General features: G+C 38.6%; 1 protein-coding gene and 1 long non-coding RNA gene across 4 annotated transcripts in view; one reads left to right on the top strand and one right to left on the bottom strand.

Annotated features, from left to right (window-relative positions):
* TGS1 (trimethylguanosine synthase 1) overlaps positions 1–17,634 on the top strand; it is a 43,029-nt gene extending 25,395 nt beyond the window's left edge. Inside the window, exons 11-13 of one of the 2 annotated variants that reach the window (XM_058528718.1) lie at positions 1,783–1,999; positions 2,883–2,961; positions 11,538–11,807. In XM_058528718.1, the coding sequence (XP_058384701.1) occupies positions 1,783–1,999; positions 2,883–2,961; positions 11,538–11,567 (326 nt within the window). In that variant the 3' untranslated portion in view covers positions 11,568–11,807. Of the gene's footprint in view, positions 1–1,782; positions 2,000–2,882; positions 2,962–11,537; positions 11,808–15,980 lie in introns of those variants that run through there. The other variant, XM_058528717.1, reaches the window with a different exon arrangement.
* Positions 5,550–12,128, bottom strand: LOC131396488 (uncharacterized). Of its 2 annotated transcripts, none has more exons than XR_009216573.1 (3): positions 12,069–12,128; positions 6,847–6,937; positions 5,550–5,619 (listed from the first exon to the last, which is right to left on the bottom strand). It is a non-coding gene; the product is annotated as an uncharacterized LOC131396488 (long non-coding RNA). The 2 variants fall into 2 exon arrangements; XR_009216572.1 differs by having other exon boundaries at positions 5,563–5,644.
* Positions 17,635–24,797: the final 7,163 nt, after the last annotated feature.

Genomic DNA, 24,797 nt, shown 5'->3' on the forward strand with positions numbered 1-24,797 from the left:
CCGCTAATGTTAGTTAGATATGCTACCCCTAGTGTGGTTGAGCTGACTACATTATGGTAGGGAATTAAAAACAAAGTAGTGTGTGTGTGTGTGTTTATATACACACATATGCATATAATCAATTATTCCTTAACTCTATGTGTATATATATACACACACACACATGCATGTAGACATACATATATGAGAAAATGGCATTGTGTATAGTTGACATGAGCCCTTTGTGCCAGACTTATTTCCATGCGGTTGCTGTCTGCACATATAACCAACTGAATGGTTAGAGAATCCACAAAGTTTTGCATTTTGCTGCTATTAAAGATTTTTTTTCCCTTTCTATGTATTCCAGTAGTTCTGCCTCAATGCTATCCAGTAGAACTTTCTGTGATGATGGTAATGTTCTGTATCTGCACTCTCCAGTGTGGTAGCCACTAGCCACATGTGGCTATTGAGCATTTGAATGTGGCGGTGTGAATGAGGATTTAAATTCTTACTGTTATTTAATTTTAATCAATTTAAGGGTAATAGCCACATGTGGCTAGTGGCTGCTATTATCAGACGGTACGGTTCTGTATAGTATCATCCAGCGTTTGTCAGCGTTTCATTTATGTGATGGATTGAGTGCTTGCATTCTGTGAGACCTAAAAACAAAGTCAGCCTCCAAGAGAAGTGCAGATGAAAACATGAGGATTAACTGAATATATTTGATGTTGAAAGTCATTTTTTCCATTGACTTTTTGGTATTGTCAGCGTATCTTTCCCTCTGTCTCGGTGCTATAAATGTAGCAGATTGAGCAGCTGAAAAGGACATTTTCATCCTTCCTCTTATAAATATGAATGTTAGTTTATTTAGAACACAAAAAATGGCGTTGGAAATGCATGATTTTGCAACATATAATTGATGCTTGTATTCATTGTTCTAGTGATTTATTTAACACATTATTTCTCAAAGTGTTAACAAATTTTGAAACCAGCGTTTTCTGGAAAACAGCTTTGTTTCCTTGACAGCCATGGTTTATGCATCAGGGTTCCACTTAGCCCTTCCAAATATAAAATATTGCCATGAATACACTGGTGCACATAGAGGTGCACTTGAGTAATTTACTGCAAGACATGAGTGAGCTAAAATTAACTCATGTTTGCATTGCTAATTATGAAATTTCAATAAATTAAATGAAAGCCCATTTGGTGAAAACATAACATTGTCTATTCCTTCTACCTAAAATGTCTCATTAAACATCATCAGCAGATGTTTTTGCATTTCTTCTTCATAAGGTGGCTATACAGGTTTGTCAAAATGTGTTTTATTTTGGTTTTCTGTAGAAGTTGTCAAATTTATCTTCCTTCGGAGGTTGCCTCATTTTGAGGAAATTGGTCTTTTCTGAAATCTTAGCATTTATAGGCTGTACGGGCAGTGGGTGACTTTCCCGCGTGTTTGCTCTGCAGGCTGTACCCTGCATGGAGCCCAGGGCCGACCACGTGTTTGGCTTTCGTTAGATACTTGGTGGCAGCTAGTGCGACTTGCTTTGGTAAAGCTGTTTCAGTGAGTCAACTCTGAAAACCAGGTCCTTCACTCACATTTTCTTGGTACAACACAAGAGAAACATTCTAATTTAGATTAAAATTTTTAATTAAATTCTCTCTCTCTGGCACATGTGGCCAAATCTCCCTTAGTCTTTAAAAAAGGTCCTTGTACAGAAAATAAACAGACTGTTCAGAAGGTGAACTGTTCTATGTAACTAATAATCAGTATCATTTACTCATCTTTCCTGTTCCCATTTTTAGTGATTGCCATTGATATTGATCCTGTTAAGATTGATCTTGCTCGCAATAATGCAGAAGTTTATGGGATAGCAGACAAGATAGAGTTCATCTGTGGAGATTTCCTGCTGCTGGCTTCTCATTTAAAGGCTGATGTTGTGTTCCTCAGCCCCCCTTGGGGAGGGCCCGACTACGCTACTGCAGAAACTTTTGACATTAGGACAATGATGTCTCCTGATGGATATCCTTTGAAAGGCCTAAGAGTTTACTCAAACAGTGGTTGTGGAGAGAAAGGGGTGTGTGGGTGCACGTGTGTGTGTTTAAGAGAGAGAAAGAAGTTAGTGAAAAGGAGCGATATTAGCTAATAGCGCTTGATAGATTCCAGTTTGTTTTCCATAAAAAGCAAGTATGTAAAAATTAGCTAGTGATCTCCAAAAGTTATGGCAAATGTAAGGTCATATTTCCTTTGGTTGCTATCCAATGTTACCATTACAGAACAAGAACCAGAAAGCATTAATTGTGTGGAGTTATTGTCTGGAAATTGGGAATTTCCTCATGATGTGTCCCTAAAGTCTGGGTGCTTATCCCTTAACTTTTCAACTCACAGTGACTTGTGAAAATTCTCTGTATATCTTCAGATTTTTCCTGTTACTCTTCAAGATACTGAAGCAAACCTTTATTTCATAAAGAATAGCGTTTATTTATTATTTATCCCTTTTTTTTTTTGTCTCTACTCCACAGAGGAATCATCTCTTTGACTAACAGGAAATGTGTTTCTAAATTGCTAATTAAAATTTAGAATGTAGACTACAATGGACAGAGTTACTCGTCTATAGGAAATGGCAGAAAGAGAAAGCGTGTGTATTTCTCACTCTTGGTTGCCTACCACTAGGATAATTGAATAAAAAAGTTTAACTTCTAATTTCTGACCTATCAGGGACAGCATGCTGCTGAATTACAAAATCTCCTACTTAATTCTCTTTTAGATTCCATTAGAGGATTTAAATGTGTGCCTTATTATTACATATCAAAATACATTTGGGTTATGCTATAATAAGTAAAGAACATTTCTCTGATCAGAAATTAACTGCTGCTTTTGTTACTTTTTCCTTAATGCTGTCCACCTTTGAAATTTTCAGACTTTCCCAGAAGATCACTAATAATATTGTTTATTTTCTTCCAAGAAATGCTGACATTGACCAGGTAAGCCATTGCCAAAGAACTTCTCTGAGCCTCTGGCATAACTGTTACAAAGAATGGGCAGAAAGAGATACAGGGTATTTCTTTAATTGAGAACGTGTTTATGAGAAGTCCCTGGTTTTGACTGTTATTAGAAAACTGGAAGTATTTGGCAGTTAAATCCATGCCTGTTTCATCCTCTTGGTCTCCACAGCTCCTGACATACATAAACATAAGTAGCGCTCTGGGCTTTTAATTATAAGTCCTGAAAGGATGATCGCGTGTGTAGTGTTTCAGATGCACACACCTAAACTAGCCAAGATTTGTCTTTACTAAAACCTACCTTGAGAATAGACATTTTAGGTATTCCTGAAATAGTAGCCTAAATAGAAATATACAGACGGATAGGACCTTACTTTGGCCAAGATGAATTTCAATCAATAGTCTCGGGGTATAGGACACTTGACTAACATTCATGCATCTAACATTCATGTCCTTATTCCATTCTCACCATAAACGCTTATTTTAATCATGTTATTTTTTCCCTAGTGGAATTGGATCTGGTATAATAACTGCCTCATAAAGATCTGATGATGTCTTTATTTCATGCTTTTTTTGATTTTTTTACAAACACTTATTATATATCTGCTTTGTGCTTTGCATTCTGTTGAAAATCTTTTGTCTTTCATATTCTAAATTTTAATGCCATGTTCCTAGGTGTGGGTTTTTCTTTTCTTTTTTTTGATACTCTAAGAGCTGACCTTATTCTGAGCTTTTTCACCTTATTCTGGAGAAATTATCTCCATTATTTGTTCAGCTTTGTTCTCCTCACCATCATTTTTCCTTTTTCTGGGACATCTATTATGTGGTTGTTAGTCTTCCAAAAGTATATTTTCTGGTGTTTTGTCTCCTCCTTTTTCCTTCTGGGAGATTACCTCAATCTAGTCTTCCAGCTCATTCATTCCTCGGGTATGTACATTCATTATCAATCCTATCTATTTTGTTTTTTAGTTCAGCTGTTATATTCTTTATACTTAGTATTTCTGCATTGTTTTTCTTCTTTTGCACTCCAATCTTACTATTATAAGAAGTTTAAATTCTTAATCAGTTCTGTCCTTTCTGCATTTGATGTAATTTATGATCTACTTTGTTTTTCTTCTATGAAATACCTACGATCCTCAAATGTCTTGTCTTAGTGAGTGTTGGCTATTGTCCAATAATGCCAAAGGATAAAGGACAGGCCAGGATCTGGTGAGTGTCAGCTCTCGCTGCACTTTAGAATCACTGGGGACACTTGAAAAACTGGGACCATCCAAGCCCCTGTTTCTTAAAGCTCCCTGGGTTGTTCTGATTTGTAGCTTGGTTGAGAACCGCTGTGGAAGCCTGTCAGCCCCAATGATAACCTCAAGGGATAAAGGCAGGTAAGCTCTGGGGTTGTTAACCCAGGCACATAAGACTGTGGTTACTTATCACAAGACACCATCTCGTTATAGCTCCCCCTCCTTTGGGGAGGGGCCAGGCAGAAGCAGCATTTAAAGGCTGTACTCTAATCTTAGAGTGTAATTCATCAGCTCTGGAGTTTGGAGAGAGAGAAGTGGGAAGGCAGCTGCCAGAGATTGGGTCCCACCTGTTTCTCGCAGCTTCTCACAGCAGAACTTTTTAGACTGCCCTGACTTTACTCCTGAGCATAGACCAGAGTTCTCAGTTTGTGCAAGTGAGGTGGCCTGCACTGTTCCTACAAGGCAAAGGCAAAGGGCAGGGAGGAGCGAGAGCAGAATTTCACATTTCTTGTTCTCCTTCCTCCTGTTTTATCTTCCCCATAAGCACGTGCCTCCTGCCCCAGGCCAGGGGTCACTACCTCCGTCCTGCATACGCACACACATTCAGACCATCCCAGGTGTGTCTATAGGTTTCTTTTGTTTGGTGGTTTCCCTCTGTAATGTCTCCAGAGCTATCTTAACGGAGGCAGCAGTCATGCTAGCTCAGCATCTTCCTAGGGATTACAAGATAGCTACATAAATTATTATAATAATGCAGCCTTCTCATAAGAAAGGTGGACATTAAATGCTCTGGCTTTCTGGTGGATGACTTCAGGAAAGTCTCTGGATGATAGCATGTAAACTGGACTTTAAAGTTAGAGAAGAGTTGGTTGGAGGAGTTAAGGAGAAGGTAGCAAGAACATCGGTGACATGAATATGTGGATAATGTCGAGGTAATGGGCTAAGAAAAAGAGATAGTAAGAGGCAGACAGACCTGAGTTTAGTATCAACCCTGCCACTTATTAGCTTTCTGGTGGTGGCTTTGAGGAATAAATGAAATTAGTGGATAAAGCATATATCACATACTTCTAGCCCATAAACCCTCAATAAAGTCTCGTATCTGTTATGTAGAAGATCCTATTATAAAGTTATTACAGAAAGAATGTGAATGTTACTAAGATTTTGAAGAGGACCAATATGAAAAGATAATGTTTTCTCCAGAGGAAAGAACAGACCACTTTAATATTTGTGAAATGATAGAATTTAATTTATAAACACATCTCAGATTATAGATTTTTCTCTTTCTCCTGTCGGAAACCAGATACACTCACTTGTTACTGAACGTATTTTCGTGTTAATTTGTTATGCTTTCCCATCCTCGGCTTCTCTGCTTGGTCTTTGGATCACTGGTTCTCAGCTCTGGCTACAAGTTAGAGTTGCCTGAGTGGCTTTTTTTTTTAATTGTGGTAAAATACATAACAGAATTTACGATAAATCATTTTTAAGCATACAGTTCAGTGGCATTAAGTACATTCACATTGTTGTGCAACCATCACCACCATCCATCTCAGAACTTTTTCATCTTCCCAAACTAAAACTCTGTACCCATTAAACCCTAACTCCCCATTACCCCCACCACCTGCCCCTTGCAACCACCGTTCTACTTTTTGTCTCTATAAATTTGATACTCTAGGTACCTCATATCAGTGGAATCATACAGTATTTGTCCTTTTGTGTCTAGGTTATTTCACTTAGCATAGTCTCCTAAAGCTACTTCCATGTTTCAGCATGTATCAGAATTTCTTTCCTTTTTAAGGCTGAATAATATTCAGTTGTATGTGTGTACCACAGTTTGTTTATCCATTCATTCATCACAGACATTTTGGGTTGTTACACCTTCTGGCTGTTGTTAATAATGCTGTTGTGAACATGGGTGTACAGATATCTATTCAAGTCCTTGCTTCCAGTTCTTTTGGGTATATACCCTGAAGTGGAATTGCTGGATCATATGGTAATTCTATGTTTAGTTTTTGAGGAATCACCATACTGTTCTCCACAGCAGCTGCACTCTTTTGTATTCCCACCAGCAGTTCATAAGGGTTATTCCCATTCTCGCTAATACTTGTTGTTTTGTTTGTTGTTGTTGTTGTTGTTTGATAATGGCCATCCTAATGAATATGAAATGGTATCTTATTGTAGTTTTGATTTGCATTTCCCTAATGACTAGTGATGTTGACTATCTTTTCGTGTGCATGTATGCTGGATATTAATCCTTATCAGGTATATGTTTTGCCAGTGTTTTTTCTCATTCCATGGGTTGCCTTTTTACTCTCTTGATAGTGTCTTTTGCTGCACAAGTTTTTTTTTTTTTTTTTTTGTGTGTGTGTGAGGAAGATTAGCCCTGAGCTAACATCTGTCACCAGTCCTCCTTTTTTTGCTGAGGAAGACTGGCCCTGGGCTAACATCCATACCCATCTTCCTCTACTTTATATGGGACACTGCCCCAGCATGGCTTGACAAGCAGTGCATCAGTCTGTGCCCGGGATCCAAACCCGCAAACCCCAGGCCACCAAAGCGGAGCATGTGAACTTAACTGCTACGCCACCGGGCACGCCCCAAAAGTTTTTAATTTTGATGAAGTTCAACTTACCTATTTTTCTGTGTGTTGCCTGTGCTTTTGATGTCATATCCAACAAATCATTGCCAAATCCAATGTCATGCCGATTTTCCCCTACATTTTCCTGTAAAGTTTTATAGTTTTAGCTGAGTAGCTTTTTTAAACTACTGATACCCTGGTTCACCTGGAAAGATTCTCTAATTTATTTTCTGGGATGAAGCCCAAGCATAAATCTTTTAAAACTCCCCAGGTCATTGTAACGTGCTACCAGGGTTGAGATTCTCTGGGTTAAACGAGGAGTAAATAAAATTAACAAGCCTGAAGTCTTACTCTATGAGTTAGAAAAATATGGAATTAGATCTTGCTACCTGTCATCTATTTATGAGCCATTGCATCTAAACATTAGGCCTCCTAAATACTGTATGCTGTACCAGTTACAAGAAAAAGCACTGTCCCCTTGCTTCATGCATTTTCATAGCAAATTTGACATTAAACCTAACATCTGCTACTCGTGTGACTCAGATATGCGTTCTAGACTCCCAAATAAGGTTGAGCCTATTGATTCTATAATTCCTACTGTTCTCATATGTAAATATTATACTCCATACTAGTCTCATAAGAGACTATATGATCCTTGTATTAAACATTAGATGGGCTTATTTGGTTACTTGAATGACAATAGGAAATTCACTATTTATTGTAAAAGTTACAGTGAGTAAATTTTTTTCCAGTTAACACTTGCCCGAGGAGAAAGTTAACTTTTTTCTTTAACTTGTGTTTATGGTTTATTGATTCAAAAACCTACTAGAATTACAGTTGGTAGTTCATTCACATTTTCTACCTCTAGAGGGAGTAATGACACTAAAGAATAATAGAAGTCAAAAAGGAAACTTGAGATTTCCAGTACATTGTATTGTTTGGTATTGAATTTGGATCAAATTACAGTGGGTAATCAACTTTTCTGTTTAAAATGAAGAAAATCTATCCATATGTAGGATTTTAAAAAATGAGAGACAGTACTGCAGGATTGAGAGAGAGCAGAGTTACAGAGAAGTCGACTTTTTTGTTAAGGAACATTTAGAATGTCACGACAGCCTGAACTTACAAATGGGTTGGGTTCCCAAAGTTTATGGGTCTGCTGTTTGAAACTCAGGCCGCATTTTCACCATAGGAATGTCTATAAAGAACAGTTTATTTCCCATCCAGGGAGATTTGTACTCTGGACAATAAATATAAATATTATTTAGAGTAGTTAAACTGACTATGGACTCAATGTCAATATAACTTGTCTTGTAATCTTTCCATATAGGGGATGAGTCTAATTGTTTTCTGTATCTAGTAAAATATTTTTCTAGGTCCCCTATTGGCTCCATCTTTTATTCCCTTTTTCTGTTTGGGGGCTATTCCAGACGATGTATCCCTTGTTATCCAAATTCCTACCGTCAAGCTCAAGAACTGAATAGTTTAGAAAATGTTTTTGTGATAGGCTCTTTGGAGGGAAGGTACATCTCTCTCTCTGAAATCACTATAGAAACTTGGGAACTGATTAGATTCAATTCAGAGAGCCCAGGGTAAAAGTATTTTGTCTACTTGATGCCTGTGTCTTGCTATGTCTTGCTTCATCTCTTTCCTCTGACAGCCACAGAATTGCAGCCAGTACTAGCTTTGGATCTACTATGCTTTCCAAACGTGAAAAGCTTCTCTTTTTAAGAAGTAAATGTATACAATACAGATAGAGGTCTCTGAGCAGAGCAGAATGGTTAGTCTCCCCAAGGAAGCTATACAGGAGTAATTTTCAGACACCATCTTTGTATGAAATCCCTGTGGGGGGAATCTCCAGCAGGCAGAGTCCTGTCTCCTAGGCAGACATGGGAATGGTGAGAGGAGTGGCTCCTGGTTAATTTGATATAGTACCTCCTCATTCTTGTTTGATTTCATAACTCAAAATGTCTAGCCTAAGAAAATCTATAGCGTTTATACTTTTGGGGTCAAATTAATTTAGTTACTTTTCCTTATAATATGTTTATATCAGTACAGTCATGCATCACTTAACAAGGATGTGTTCTGAGCAATGTGTCTTTAGGCTTTTTTTTTTTTTTTTTTTTGTGAGGAAGATCAGCGCTGAGCTAACATCCATGCTAATCCTCCTCTTTTTGCTAAGGAAGACCTGCTCTGAGCTAACATCTATTGCCAATCCTCCTCCTTTTTTTCCCCAAATCCCCAGTAGATAGTTGCATGTCGTAGTTGCACATCCTTCTAGTTGCTGTATGTGGGACGCGGCTTCAGCATGGCCGGTCGGTGCACACCGGGATCCAAACCCGGGCCGCCAGTAGCGGAGCGTGTGCACTTAACCGCTAAGCCACGGGGCAGGCCCCTCGTTAGGCGATTTTGTCACATGAACACCAGAGAGTGTACTTACACAAACCTAGATGGTATAGCCTATTACACACCTAAGCTCTATAGTACTAATCTTCTGGGACCACTGTTGTATATGCGGCCCATAGTTAACCAAAACATTAGGCAGCACATTTCTGTACAGAGAGCAGGGCAGCATTGAGCATCGTTCCTAAGAATTGTGTTGAAAACCTTAACTGTGAGGCCCTGCATCATATACTTTCTGGCACTTGTCCAGTAGATAACTCCACCCTTCTGTGACTTCCCCCAGATGGACATCATGATAACAATTAGGCGAAACCCCACCTATTTTATTTCCTGATAAAGCAGGAAAATATTTACAAATTGACCTAACACTGTAGGTAAAAATTATTCTGTGATTGTTTGAGTTGTATCTTTAAGTATAGAAATAGCTGTTAGATTTAATCAAGAGGTCTCTTTCTAGCTGCAGAGTTCTTGAGGCTCCCATTGGGCCAAGACACAGTGTCTAGGAGGGAAGAGTCTCTACCTATAGCAGTCATCATGTTTCTAATTTACTAGGGGGGAGGGAGGACTTATTTATGGGTAACATTTCTAAAACTTACCATGTAGAAGAAAACAGTTACATGCTTTTGAATATTTAAAACTATTTATAAATATGGAGACTATTGGGTAATATCGTTATTTGGAGAAACATTTTAAATATAATTAAGTTCAGTTCATTAGCTTTTTTAGTGTTTGTTTTTGGCTGAATACAATAAAAATTTAGCACTAATTTCTTTGCAAGTGAATACTAAGCTATTATAGTATCTGCTTATTTAACAAAAGGAAAATTGGGGCCTTATCAGTATTGAGATTGATAAGAACTTTGTGTCAAATTGTTCTAAATGAAATTTCCATGGTGGAAATCTGGTCTAATGGCAGCACTCACATATAGCCAAAACTATATCCGTGTGGTAAGTACAATAAAGTCGTCCCAAGAGGTGTAGACACCAAAAGCAGGAGAGAGTAGAAAGAGGGCTAAGAACTGGATTGGACTTCCGGTACATGTAGGAATAGTAAACTCTAAAACTGCTTAACCTGAAAATACCCAGCTTTTAAAACTCAGAGCCCTTGAAAGTACATTCATCCTTCAAAGGACAGTACCTTGCATTTATATACAACATAGAAGCTTACTAAATGTTTCTTGTCTTAATGGCATACTTGGAGTGTGTAGGGCCCTGCACGTTTCATTGGAGGATCATAACAGCTCTGGAGTGAGCAAGTCAGGTTGTCAGCCTGATTTGATTGATGAGTGATGTAGGGAAGTTGAGTGATTTGCCTAGTCATTCTGGCTCACAGTGGCCTTGCTGTCTTCCGCTGACAAGGTATTCATTACCAAAAGGAGCAGATTCATCTCTTGTTACAGTTAGCCCACCATGAGATTGGGAGCAGTGAGGAGAAGTTGAGGTGGCAGGAGAAGCAAAGGAAATTTTAAAGACTTTCTGCTGCATCGTTCTGCTCCACGCCTGATGGGTGAGCAAGACAGCAGAGGGGTAAGCAAGTGCCCCGCAAGACGGAAGGCACTGGCTGCTGAGCTTTGTCTGCCGCAGGTGCTCTCTTATCTCTTCTAGTAACTGGTACCCGGTGGTTACTTTTTGTGTGTGTGAGGACGATCAGCCCTGAGCTAACATCCATGCCAATCCTCCTCTTTTTGCTGAGGAAGACCGGCTCTGAGCTAACATCTATTGCCAATCCTCCTCCCTTTTATTTTCCCCCAAAGCCCCAATAGATAGTTGTATGTCATAGCTGCACATCCTTCTAGCTGCTGTATGTGGGACGCGGCCTCAGCATGGCCGGAGAAGCAGTGCGTCAGTGCACGCCCGGGATCCGAACCCGGGCCGCCAGTAGCGGATCGCGTGCACTTTACCACTAAGCCACGGGGCCGGCCCAGTACCCAGGTTTTTAGACCAACTCTCTTCTTAGTGAAATCCACTGCTTGATCATACATTGCAATTAAGGATGCAGTTGATCAGCTTCTAATGCGTGTTAGCTTTTCCCTCGGCAAGTTTGCGCTGGACAGTTAGGGCAGTATTGTTGGTTCTTGTAATGCGAATGTTATTCTCCAGAGGGCTGTGAACACTGGCCTTGTAAGTCAAATTGAGAAGGCACGAATGCTTCTGAAGTTAAGCTTATATTTCCTTCACTCCTTTGAACAAATTTTTCAGTAAATGACATAGATAGAAAATAGAAAGATGCCACACATGGTACTATCTACAAGTCCTGTGCTGATAGCCAGGGGCTTCCCGATTCTCTGGTCTGTTGTGCCTTATGTAACTTGTTGAATTTGAGAACAGTCTTCGTGTTTGCAGTATCCGGTCCTGAGAACAGATGAGGGATGAAGCTTAGTGAACTGGTGATTGGCAGCCTCCTCCTAAGAGACCAATGTAGGTGAGCTTTTGATGCCCCGGAGAATTTTTTTCCCTGTCACTGTGTGCTCCTGTTGACAGTGGTGGCTTTTTAAAATCATCTTTGTTTTAATCGGCAAGCAAATATTTGAAAAAAGAAAGAAACAGAGAGGGAACAATATCTGTGAGAGCCTGAGGTAGCATTCAAGTTATCTGAAAAACTATCAGCAAAAAAATTAAGATTTATTCACTTAGGCATAGAAATCTCATTTCTGTCTGCCACATACAGAGAAATGAAACTAATTTTAATACATATCTGTAAGTTTGAGTATTGCCTGGTTTTCCACTGATAAAAATTACTTTCTTCATTTATCTCCCAGAGAACTGTTCATCAGAAATATTTGTACCCAACTTACTTTTATTTCTGTGTAGTCATTAGTTGGATGTAGCAGAAGAAACATGAGGGCAAAAAGGAATCGTGGGTACGGCACTTACCTGTTTGACGTGAGGTTGCTGATCACAGCCAGTATTTCAGACGTTTGCTGCTCTTTCTCTAATTGAAGGGTCTGTGGGCCCCATAAAAAATGCTCTTCCTCTTCACCTGGTGTGATTTGCTTCTGAGCCAGCTTTTGCATATTGCAGCCATCATCACTTCTCCAGCGTAGTAATAGCACATTTTTCTCAGTGCTCTAATTTTTCTGCATCTTTCTTACAATGAAGTGTTCCTGTCCTTAGTCTGTGTTATATATTTTTCCATTAGGATCCAGTTTGGAAGTTATTCTCTCTCCTTCATTCAGTCACTATACATTTTTACTTTAAATAAGTTTTCTTTTGGAAAAAACACAGTTTTGAATGTTTCTTTGACTCTTAAATCTTCTGTGCCTTACCCTTTACTTAAAGTTCTCACCTGTGTTGTGATTTTCACCCGTCTCTCCCTTCCCAGACCCCAAAGGGAAGTTCTTACCTGGTATAAAATCTAGTTGATGAAGGTTCAGTCCTTAGTTCTAGTTCCAGTCCAAACTAATTGGGATTTCTTTTGGTAAATGTAGTATGTTTGGGTAATATGCCAAAAACATAGCATGTAAACCACAGCTGCTAATCTTTATGTTTACCTACCTCCCCTTTTCCTCCCTCCTTCTCTCTTCTTTTCTCTCCCCCTCCTTCCCTCTTGCTACTTCTCTCTCTCAATTTATTAAACTTTAACTAAGAAAGGGAAAGGAGGGGCCGGCCCCGTGGCTTAGCGGTTAAGTGCACGTGATCCGCTACTGGTGGCCTGGGTTCGGATCCCGGCACGCACCGACGCACCGCTTGTCCGGCCATGCTGAGGCAGTGTCCCACATACAGCAACTAGAAGGATGTGCAACTATGACATACAACTATCTACTGGGGCTTTGGGGAAAAAAAAGGAGGAGGATTGGCAATAGATGTTAGCTTAGGGCTGGTCTTCCTCAGCAAAAAGAGGAGGATTGGCTTGGATGTTAGCTCAGGGCTGATCTTCCTCACAAAAAAAGAAAGAAAGGGAAAGGAACCAAGTAACATTTTGCCAGTTAAACCTGCTAGTGAAAAATTAAAGACACCTGGAAATTGATGGCATTGTTTGCTTGAAGCAAAGTATTATTTATTGGCTTGACTACATAATCTTTACAGTCTTTCCAACTCTGGAATTCGAACTTTTAAAATATATATAGTTGTGGAAAAGTACAAAAAGGCTAAAGTTAGAAACTATTTTTAATTAGAACACTTGAAAGTAACATATTAAGTTTTTTTTTTTTAATTTCTTTCTAAACACTAAATAGCTATGAGTTTTCTCATTATATTTTGACATAGATTCACTTTTCCTCCGGTATCAGGAGCAATACTTGTTTTATCTGTCCATCATCTGACTCTCCCAGTTAGGATATAAGTAAGATTCATGAAGGTAGAGATGTTTTTGTTTTTTTGCTACACTCCACTGCCTAGAACAAAAAACTATAAGCACTCAGTAAATAGTTGTATAAAATAATTTATTAACTATTTTGTAATGGACCTCAGAAAACTCCTATGTAAGCACATCTTCATTCCTTTTTCTATCCAAAGCACCCAAGTCCAGGCAACCCTCTAAAAAGTAGAGAGAGAAAAGCAACTACCCTGTGTTCCCAGAGATTTGTTGTAGTGTAATTCTGTTTATGGCTTACAAAATGCTCTTTTTAGGGAGACAGGTAGTAGTCCTATTTTTCAGATCTAGAAAACCAAAGCCTATCTTAATGGCTTTCTAAATTGATGCAGCAAATTATTGGTAGAACTGGTATTAAAATTTGCCTCTGACTTCGTTTTTTTTCCTGCTAGACGAACCCTAGCAGATTTTTTGCTGTTGTTTCAGGTCTGCTTGGGTTCTCTCAATCCGACTTGTTCTCTCCTTTCCTTTCTCCCTGCTAATTCCCCACCCTCAACCCCAGAGAAAACTGCAGCTCGCCAACCTCACTTTATTTTTTTATTTATTTTTGTGTGTGTGTGAGGAAGATCAGCCCTGTGCTAACATCTGCCAATCCTCCTCTTTTTGCTGAGGAAGACTGGCCCTGGGCTAACATCTGTGCCCATCTTCCTCCACTTTATATGGGATGCCGCCACAGCATGGCTTCCAAGCAGTGCGTCAGTGCGCGCCCGGGATCCGAACTGGCGAACGCCAGGCCGCTGCAGCAGAGTGCGCGCGCTTAACCGCTAGCGCCACCGGGCCAGCCCCCTCACCAACCTCACTTTACATAAGTCTGTGACTAAAGAAATAGGAAAAATACTGCACTTAAGGTATATCTTAACTCATAGAAAAATTATTGTGAAACAATTCTATTTTAGAGACACTAGTCAAAATGCCTTTTATTGGTTAAAGACAAAATTCTTCATTTTGCCCTTCCTTGTGAAAAATCAGACTGACATAAAGATACCAAGATAGAAAATAAAACAATTATACCTAATAATTGCCACTCTGAGACTACTTAGCTATTTTTAATTTCTATTTTTACTTTAATAATTATAATATGACGTTTGACTTCTGTTGCCATCTATTCCTTTTGATAAAAACACAGCCATCTCTTTTGTGTCCCTTTGCAGGCGGGGGTTCATGTTGACACTGTTACTGCCTTGGTGACACAGTTTCTTTTTTTTTCTCTTAAGAATGTACCGTAGAATGATGTGTTGTTTCTTCCCTATTTCTGTATCTGTAACTTTTTTTCTAAGAGGAAGTTGAAATGCTTTAAAATACATACTCATTGGTGATGCACAGTATGCCTTACCTTCTGCCAGATGCTGGTGGTGTATGTGTAATACCTCTGAGAGTAGATCTCTCAGCCTCCAAACCAGACTAGACCGACAGGACCTCTCTTTGCAAAATAGACAACTACAGTTTTTCCAATTACAATTACAGAATTAATTACAGAAAATGTATGTCTCCTGTTGTTTGTACTGGTCCCTGATACTTTGGGTATCGCTTTCTCCAACACTCAGTGTCTCCAGTTCTCTGTCTCCTGGGACTTCCCCCTCCATTCCCCTGTCCCTTAATCATTCTCACTGCTGCCCCGATGAACTGATCTCTGGTGACGTAGTCATGGGTTAGAAGGTACTATATTTGCTAGTTAATAGAACTGAGAGGTTGGATGGAAAAATATTGGACTAAAACAAAACTTTGTAAGAATTTAGGGTAAAGCATTGCTGATTTGAAGCATCTTTTTGATATTAACTCTGTGGAGGTGGAGAGGGGGTAGTGCTTTTAGCTTCCTAATAAAGGGGTTGCTCACTGTATTCTAGTAGACCTTAAAAAGAGCAATATATTTTACCACAATAAAAAAGGGGGAGGGTTAGAAATATACACACACAAAAGAGCAACAGGTGGAAGAGGCGGCCCAAGTTGGGAGAAGAGGAAAAGACCAATTAGAGAAGGAAAAAGTAGGTAGTAGAGACCAGAACTCTCGTGAGAGTGGGGTCATATCTGCCTTGCTCTCTGGTGTATTCCTAGTGTCGTGTAGCAGGAACTCAGTACATGTTGGTGAGTGAATGAGAGGGTAAGATGCAGAAGATAAGGTGAACAGGACAGAAGTTCAGGAAAGGGGGTTATTCTTTAAATTTCTATCCTAATAAATAAACCTGATATTTGGGAAAGATACTGTTCATTTTCTCTTCCTCTGAGTTCCTTAGCTTCTGGCACTGGAAAGATTGGGTCCTGTACAATAACATAGCACTATGGTCTTACCCATAATATCAGATGTGTCTGAGTAAAGTATTTCTGCCGCCAAATATTCATTAATACCTATCTGGAAAGTAATAGTGAGCCTTTGAGATGCCTCATTATTTGAAGGACTTAAATAAAGCATGTGGATGAAAGATTGATTTTGAAGTCATCCTTATCTATGTGTGACTTTCTTCTGTTCTCTTTTTTAGGTGGCATCCTTAGCTGGGCCTGGAGGGCAAGTGGAAATAGAACAGAACTTTCTTAATAATAAACTGAAGACAATCACTGCTTATTTTGGGGACCTGATCCGAAGATCAGCCCCTGAATCATCACTGTGAGGTGGTATAAAGACAAAAAGATCATGTAGTGGTCAGAACATTATTCAGACGAGACACTGGGAATCTCTTTTCTGTATTCACTGACATTTTGTACCCATTGTCTTCTATCACCATATGAAATTGAAACTTACAGGAGATTAATGACTGTTGATGATGTCCTTTGAGATCTTGGGATAATTTTAGCTATGTTAGGATAGTAAGTGTCTGATATGGAAAAGGTAGTCTTTCCTCTGTGCTTAACGTCCATCAGTGTATGTGTGTGTTATGTATGTGCATGTGGCTGTATTTTTTTTAATTTTGTATGTTTTGGTTTAACACCTTTGTGTGTGTGTGTAAAAAACAATTATTGTGTTTTTTTAATACAGAGAAATATAAAGAAAACAGCAAATGAGTTAAAGTCTATCCACCCATTTAACCCCTGCTGAAATAAATAATGTTATACTTTTAAGGGTAGAAACATAAACAGTACAGAATGTAAAAAATGAAAAGTACAATCTCCCACTGCCTTCCCCTGCCCTTTCTTCATCTGTCTGAAGATAACCACAGCCATCAGTGTTTTATAATTCCTTGGGAGGACAGAAAGGAATTGCAATGTACCGTGATACACTTTTTCCCCCTCGTCATTGCACTGTTCAGTACCCGCTTCCTTTTTTCTTTTACTTAATGTATCTTTTTTTTTAAGTATATACTTTTTTGCTGGTATATCTTGAAGACCTTTCCACGTTAGTGCATACGTACAGATCTACCTCATTCCTTTTAATGGCCATCTTGTATTTCATCTTCTAGATACACCATAATTAATTTAACCAGTTCCCTATTGATGGACACTGGACTGTTGGGGGTATTTTGCAATTATCAACTCTTCTGTGCTCTGATTAGAGTGCGTGTTTCCCTCTACCCTCCCCAGCTCTCCATCATCAAGCATTTTAATTTTTGCTATCATGTGCAAGAAAAATGGTATCTGATTGTTTGTGTTTCCTTAATTATGAATGAGATTTGAGCATATTTCCATATATTGTGGTCTTTTTAAAATAGTTTTCCCCTTTTAAACTGGCTATTCCTGTCTTGGATCAATTTTTCTTTTGGATTGTTACCTTTTTCTTATTAATATGTATGAATTCTTTGTAACTTGAACATCCCTTTGTCTTTAGTAGGTGTTGCAAATATGTTTTTCCAGTTGGTTGTTGGCCTTTAGACTTATTTTGTAAAGTGATTTTTTTTTTTTTTGCCACACGTAAGTTTTTAATTTTTATGTACTCAGACTTAGCAGTCTTTTTTCTTTGTTGCTTCTTCTGGGTTTACATCCTTTTGAAAGATCTTTTCCACTCCCAGGATATAAATATATTTATCCAAGCTTTTTTCTAGAACTTTCTTGTTTTCATGTCTTTGTTCCATCTGGAATTTGCTTTTTAACATTATTTTATAAAGTTAGCATTTTTAAAATTTCCATTGCAAAAACAATATGAAATATATTTTGTAATATAGGAGTTTATATTCTTTTTCTATTAAAATGGCAATGAAATGAGGAAGAATATGTGTTGCTTATTCATTCATCTAAAAAGTGTGTTCAGTAATTTTTACAAGTAGGTAAAAAGAGAAGAGACAGAGGACTCTGGCTTTTGGGGGATCTGGGACCTTTATCTTTTAACAACGTGAGCATGTTAAACATTAAACAAAACATGGTGTTGGCTGGGATGGAGCTGGGGAAATTGAAATAAATTGGGGGAATTTTTACAGTAAGTACTGGAAAAAATAATTATTCAATAAAAAGCAGCTTTGTTGGAGAGTGGAGACAATGCTCACTTTCGTCTCTGGAAACTTGACACTGTGTGCCTGATTGCCCTGATACAGTAGCAGTTGAGCTGATCATTGAGGATTGAATTAACTTTTTATTAATTTGCAACATCAAAATCTGTCATGTTCTCAGTTTTCATACTTTTTCATCATGGAGCATTAGTGTATATATCATAAACTTGTCACCATGTTTTAAAAAACGGCAACATTGGTCACGAACAGTTCTGTATGTGGCCCCTGGAACTACTTGGCCACTTGAGGTGGGAGGTGGAGAGGTAAAAGCAGATTTCCAAAATCACCAATTATTTTTAGTTCTTGTCACTTCACCTTTCATGCATACATTTTTTCCACAATACATTTTCTTATTTGTATATTGTTAGTATAAAAACTAATTTGTCTTCCTGAGCATACATGACCTGTGAGACAAGACCAGGAAAACTCACCAAGATTAAAATAGTCCTGCCCACTAATCACACGCAGATAACTGACTTAGAGACTCATTTGTAGATCGTTAGTGCTCGAAAGAACCTTGGTCTGTTATGCAACCCCTGTGTTCAAGTAAAATCTTACCAAGAAGCCAAATACGTGAAATGGGTGACAAGTAAAGCCCCTGGAGCTGCTTGGGATCCAACAGATGAGGAGGCTAACAGCCCTGTTCCGGTCCAACTCGCGCTGCTTTTCTTGTTAAATTGTAAAACTTGTTAAAGATGTTTTTATAAAAATGAGTATGTGTTTTAACAACTCGAATACAAAGTGAGCACCCCCACTGTCACCCCCTGCGTTGAGCCCTTTCTCTCTGCCTCCATCTCCCACCCTTCCCTTCCCTTCCCAGAGGCCATTACTATTCACACTTTGGTGTGAATCCTTTAACACATTTCCCTGTGCATTAAAAGCTGTGTACACAGTGGGATGGGGCAGGATTATATTATTTTGACATTTGATTTTAATTTAATACATCTTACAAATTTTTTCACATCAATACATACACATTTGCACTATGGTTTTTACTAGTCACATAGTACAAATCTACGGGAATTTCTTTAGCCATTACCCAACTATGAACATTTAAATGGTTCCTAGTCTTTGCAATTGCAGATAGTGCTACAATGTATTTCTAAGTAGAAGAGGTTCCTAGAAGTGACATTTTTAGGTATCATGTCAAGTAGCCCTCCAAAGATGTATATTCTCACCAACTATGCATGAAAGGGGTGAGTTTTCCCCACACCCTCAAAAACATTGCATATTTTCACTTATTGTGACCAAACTGATCAACAAACAATCAAGTTATTTTAATTTGCATGTCTTGATTACTAGTGAGGTATGAGCAACGTTTCATATATATATTACCCAAATGCATGTGTTAGGCATCTAAATTTTTCCCCCAATGAATAGCTCATCGCTACATGATTTTCTATTAAATGACCCAACCTTTCTTCATTAATTTGCAGTCTAACCTGTGTGTGTGTGTGTGTGTGTGTGTGTGTGTGTGTGTGTAATTCTGTTTCTGAAATTCTTTCTGTTCCCTTGATCGCTTGTCCATTCCTGTGCCACGTGTTGTTGATTACCGTAGTTCTAATTATATGCTTTGATTGTTGTGGATTCCCCCATCGTTAGTCTCTCAAAATTTCCTTGGCTCTTCCTGAGCATTTTTACTTTTTTAGGTGCACTTGAATTTATCAAGTTATATCTTAAAAATCCTTTGGGATTTTTAATTTTCAGTTTAGGAAGATATCTTCGCAACATTGAGTCTTCGTATCCAAAGACTTAATATGTCCCTCCATTATTCTGGTCTTTTATATCTTTCAGTGAAGTTGTATCATTTTAGTTGTATAAATCTTGCATATTTTGTGCCAGGCTTATTGCTTGGTATTTTAGTTTGTTTAATTTTGAATGGGATCTTTTTTGTTGTTACATTTTCTAGTAGATGTATTGTTTGTATGTAATAATGCTTTTAATTTCTTTCTTGTATCCAGTCACCTTACAGAACTCTTTTTAATAGTTCTTCTAATAGCTTTTCACTTGATTGACTTTGATTTTCTAACTAGGCACTCATGACATCCACATATGAGTTTTTCTCTTTGCCGATATAGAGGCCTCTTAATTCTTACTCTTTTGCTATTGCATTGGTTAGGACTTCCAGGAATGTTATGATAATGGCACTCATTCCTTGCTTGTCATTTTTCAGCAAAAGGTTAGAAGCATTTCTATTAAATTTTATTGTAGCTTGCATTAAAATTAAAGATATTACTTTTCTTACCTAGAATCTTTTTGTTCTTATTTAATCTAATAAAGTACTAAATTACTTTAAAAATTTCAAATTATTCAACCATCTCTGCATTTAATCATTGAATCCTGCTTTATCATAATGTATTATTTTAGTTCACTATGAGATTGCACTTGATAAGTTTACTCTGTTTTGCTTATGTTTGTTTTTGTGCACCTTGCCTGGTTTTAGTATCAGAGTAGACTCTTCTGACAGAATGCTTTGGAAAGTCTTCCATTTTTTTTCTGTGTCCTAAATAATATTAGCACTTATCTGTTCATTAAACCCTTGGTAGAACTCCAAGGAAAATTGGGCCTGATACCTTTTAAGCAAGATATTTTGATGGTAGCAGTTTCTTAAAGTATCTTTTTATTCAGGTTTTTTAATGCCTTCATAATTTTTTTTAATAATTTATAATTCCCTGAAAATTATCTACATTCACTTAGATTTTGGTTTATTGATGTAAAATTAGTACATTATCTTGTGATATTTGCTCTCATTCTTTAACTTTTCATTTTTTAATAGTTTCTGTCATAAAAAGGTTGAAAAACTAGCACAAAAAAATTTTGTACCCATTTCACTCATCTTCCCAAATGTTAATATCTTATCTCAGGCTACTCAGAAGTGGCCCCCGGTGAATTCTGGAGGAAATAGCAGAGGGATCTAAGAGGCAACATGAAATGCTCCCCAAGCGCTCACCTGCCAGGGTCACAGCCTAACCAGGCAGAGGCAAGACTCAGCCACGCCAGTGTTTCCCAAACTTCAGGCTGCTGTCTCCTACCATCATAATGTTGCCACGTCTGTGCCAATATGTACTGTTAGTTTGTTAGTTTTTTAACTCAGCTGATTTTTGAAAACTTAAAATTTATTTGAAAAAGAATTTCAAATAGTGCCATAAGTGAAAAATCACTATCCGTTTTAATATTTGTATATTAATATAAAAATGTTAATCCATTGACTACCTGAAAGAATGCTACATACCACACTTTAAGAAACATTGGAATGGATGGTGAAAGATAAAGATGATAAAGACCTATATTGTCCCCTCAAGGAGCTAGGAAGTGTGACATGGTATACTGTGTACCATGAAAAGGTTGCCCTTTAAACAGTGTGATGAGGAGGAGATACAGGAGTAGGAAGTTTCCAGGTTAACAAATTGGGACAAGGAACATTCCAAGAAAGGAAACAACGTTTAGAAGACACAAAGGCAAGAGAATGCTAAGTCTATAAAACGTCAGACAAGCGGAGTGTCCTGTGCCATGCTAAGGAGTGCCAGCTGCATCCTGAACATGGTGGGAGCCTTTCACCAGCACATGAAGTGAAATCTCTCGGAGGGTCTGCCAGCTACTGCAATTTCCAAGTAGTGATACCTGTAAATGGTATGTCAAGAAAGCTGCAGCAACTAGAAAATTACCTGGAAACATCTAAATTTCTTTTGGTGGCAGAGCACAGGTACTGCTAGAAGCTTGTTTTTGTTTTATGTTGGCCATGCACATTCACAGACTGCCTGAATTCTGTCCATGATCCCCATAGTGGCCCACAGACTCCAGGTGAAGAGCCCCCCTTAGAGAGAGCCCTCTAACTCAAGCATTAGGCCTGACCAGAAGTGAGAGGCTGGAAGGAAGCCCTCATCCACGATCAGTGATGTGTGTGCAGCAGGGAGGACTGGGGGGGGCAGGGGGGGGTAGATCTGAGAGAGGTTTAGGAGGCAGAGCTCGCAGGAGAGAGGCAAGTTAGTGTCAGCCCCACGTGCAGTTCCTTACTCTTCCCAATAGACGCTGAGTTCCTGGAGAACCCGTAAGACAAAACTCTTTTCTTCAAGAGAAGAGTGGGTGAAGTCTCCAGCTTTGAATGGGGAAGGCATTCTGTAATTAAGCAAGATGCCTAGTGGAAATACTGAAGAATATTAATGAGAACCATCTAGATCAGCATTGTCCAACAGAAATACCATATGAGCCACAAATGTAATTTTAAATTTTCTAGTAGCTACATTTAAAGTAGAAATAAACAGGTGAAATTTTAATAATATATTTAACCATATGGAATATTATCATTTCAACATGTAAAGGATATAAACAATTATTAATGAGATATTTTACTTCTCTTATTAAGTTTTCAATACCCAGTGTGTGTTTTAAACTTACAGGCTACACTTCCAAGTCCTCAGTAGCCACATGTGGCTAGTTGCTAATGGCTCCCGTTTCATTAGTGCAGATCTAGATCTCGGGAGAACAGAAAAGAACACTATTTTTCATTTTGAGGCTTTTGGTACCTTGTAATTAAATCTAAAATGCTTGGGAATTTAGATTTCACCTTAGGTGATAGAGAGCCATAGGCCTCGAAGCTGGAAGGTGAAATGACCAGCTCTGCATTTTACAGCACAGGATGAAATGCTGTAAAGGTCTTCCTCCTTCCAACCAGAAATATGGAGATCAGTCTTTTCCAGTATTTCACATAAGAGCTTAGGAAGTCCTAAAGTAAGGTTGCGATAGTTTAATTGTCCCAATCGAAGTCTACTCATGATTTTTTAATCCTTTATTTAATGAAGAATTATATAACTGAGGGGCCGGCACTGTGGTGTAGTGGTTAAGTTCTTGCGCTCCGCTTCGACACCCCGGGGTTCGTATGTTCGGATCCCGGGCATGGACCAATGCACCGCTTGTCAAGCCATACTGTGGCGGCATCCTGTATAAAGTGGAGGCAAATGGGCACGGATGTTAGCCCAGGGCCAGTCTTCCGCAGTAAAAAGAGGAAGATTGGCAACAGATGTTAGCTCAGGGCTAAACTTCCTCACAAAAAAAAGAAAAAAGAAATTATATAACAGATTAAAACTAGTACATGTATATGCTGAAGGTTTTTGTTGTAACTGTTACAGCCACCTGTTTCTGAGCCTAGACTAGCGATGGATCTTGGATCGATTTGCTTGGATTGTTGCAGGAGGCCTGGCAGCCTCTCCCTGGGAGCTAGTGCAGAGCTCAGGCTCCACAGCACGCCCTTCTGAGGAATCCCGCCTCAGCCTGCACACAGAGCGCTTAACTCTGTTTTAAGACATTTGTTCCCTGCATTCAAACTCATTTTCTTTGAATTATTTTTCTAGTAAGTAGAAAAAAGCGCATCTAAACATTAATTTACATGAGGAAATGCAAATAGTATGCAAACAAGAAATATATTTCTTCTCCCTAATAATCATTTATTAAGCAAGCGTGCCAGGCACTGCTAGACTTTGGTTCGTAATACCAATTAAAGCAACCTTTAGACACCAGTTTATATCTCATCGGCTAGCAATTTAAAAGGAGTAACATCCAATGGTAAAATAACTCACTCATTCACTGGCTGTTCACCATTAGTGCCTTTTGCAAAAGCAATGGAATCAAATCGAAATGGCTTAGAGCTCTTTAAAGCTCACTTCCAACACAAGCCTGCGGCCACAACTTGAGGATTTAAGTTCCAACCGGTACCTTTCACTCCAAATACGCAGTTTCTTGTCTTGTGTCCCTGGTGTCTGTCTGTTGCCTTGTCCCTGGATTCTGCTGTTCCTCCTGAGCCCTCCACATTCATTGGACTGGCTGCACAGCTGTCCATTTCCATCTCCATTTTGCCTCTGGACATGGTCTTGATCCATCTTGGCCTCTTGATCTTTAGCCCTCAGTTCAGCCTGGATAAATTACCTTTATGTCACTTATCTGACTCCTGAGGATCTGTCCTAAGGAAATGTTTGAGGGGAAAAAAAGAGGTATATACATGAAGATGTTTATTGCTTATAAGGAAAAATTTGAAAACAACCCAAATGTTCCATAAAGAGGAATAGCTAGGTAAATTATATTACCTCCACTCCATGAAATATACAACTATTTGCATTGTGACCATTAAGATGATGAAAACACATAAATGCATTTTTTTCAAAATGTTTACAGTTCAAAAGTATTTCTATGGCATATTCTCTATCACAAAATAGCACACCCTGAGGCCCCCTTCTTTGGTCTTGATACCACCTCTCAGTTGATCAGAGTGGGTTCTGTGATTCCTGTCTGCTCAGCGTTGCAGAGCGGCCAGCACATATATATCATCCTGCTCTGTTCTTGTTCAACCTCAAGACAAACACTGGAGAGCCCAGGGGAGCTGAGAGTGGGCTGAAAAGGTAATTTCAAGTTCTACCATTTGAGACCCGAACCCATTTGTTCTTCTCTCTGCCCACTGTATGGACTCAACACATGTATTTATTTATGCCCACGAAATTAACACTTGTGCTAGAAAAGATACCGTTCCTTGGAATGATCCCATGCTCTTCTCTTGGAGAAAATGTAAACCACAGTTTGAAGCAATTATGGCTTATCTCCCTAGAATTGAATTTCACACAAAGGGTTTTTAATTTTTTTAATTTCTCGTCAGATTCTGATGACAGTCTCATCATTTGGTATCAAGGTTCTCTCTAGAGAGAAATAGTTTCTGGTTGCGTTTTACCAGACAACTATAACAGGTGAGACACCGTCTGTTTTGCGATTTTGCGCAGCATATGAAAATAAGACCAGCAAACAGTATAGCATAAAAAGAGACATAGGAAAAATGGATAAACTACAAAGGGTATGAGAAGTAAATCTTTGCACTGTCATCAGATAATCATTAGTGCTTCT

This window comes from Diceros bicornis, chromosome 33, assembly GCF_020826845.1.
Source record: "Diceros bicornis minor isolate mBicDic1 chromosome 33, mDicBic1.mat.cur, whole genome shotgun sequence".
NCBI lineage: Eukaryota > Metazoa > Chordata > Mammalia > Perissodactyla > Rhinocerotidae > Diceros > Diceros bicornis.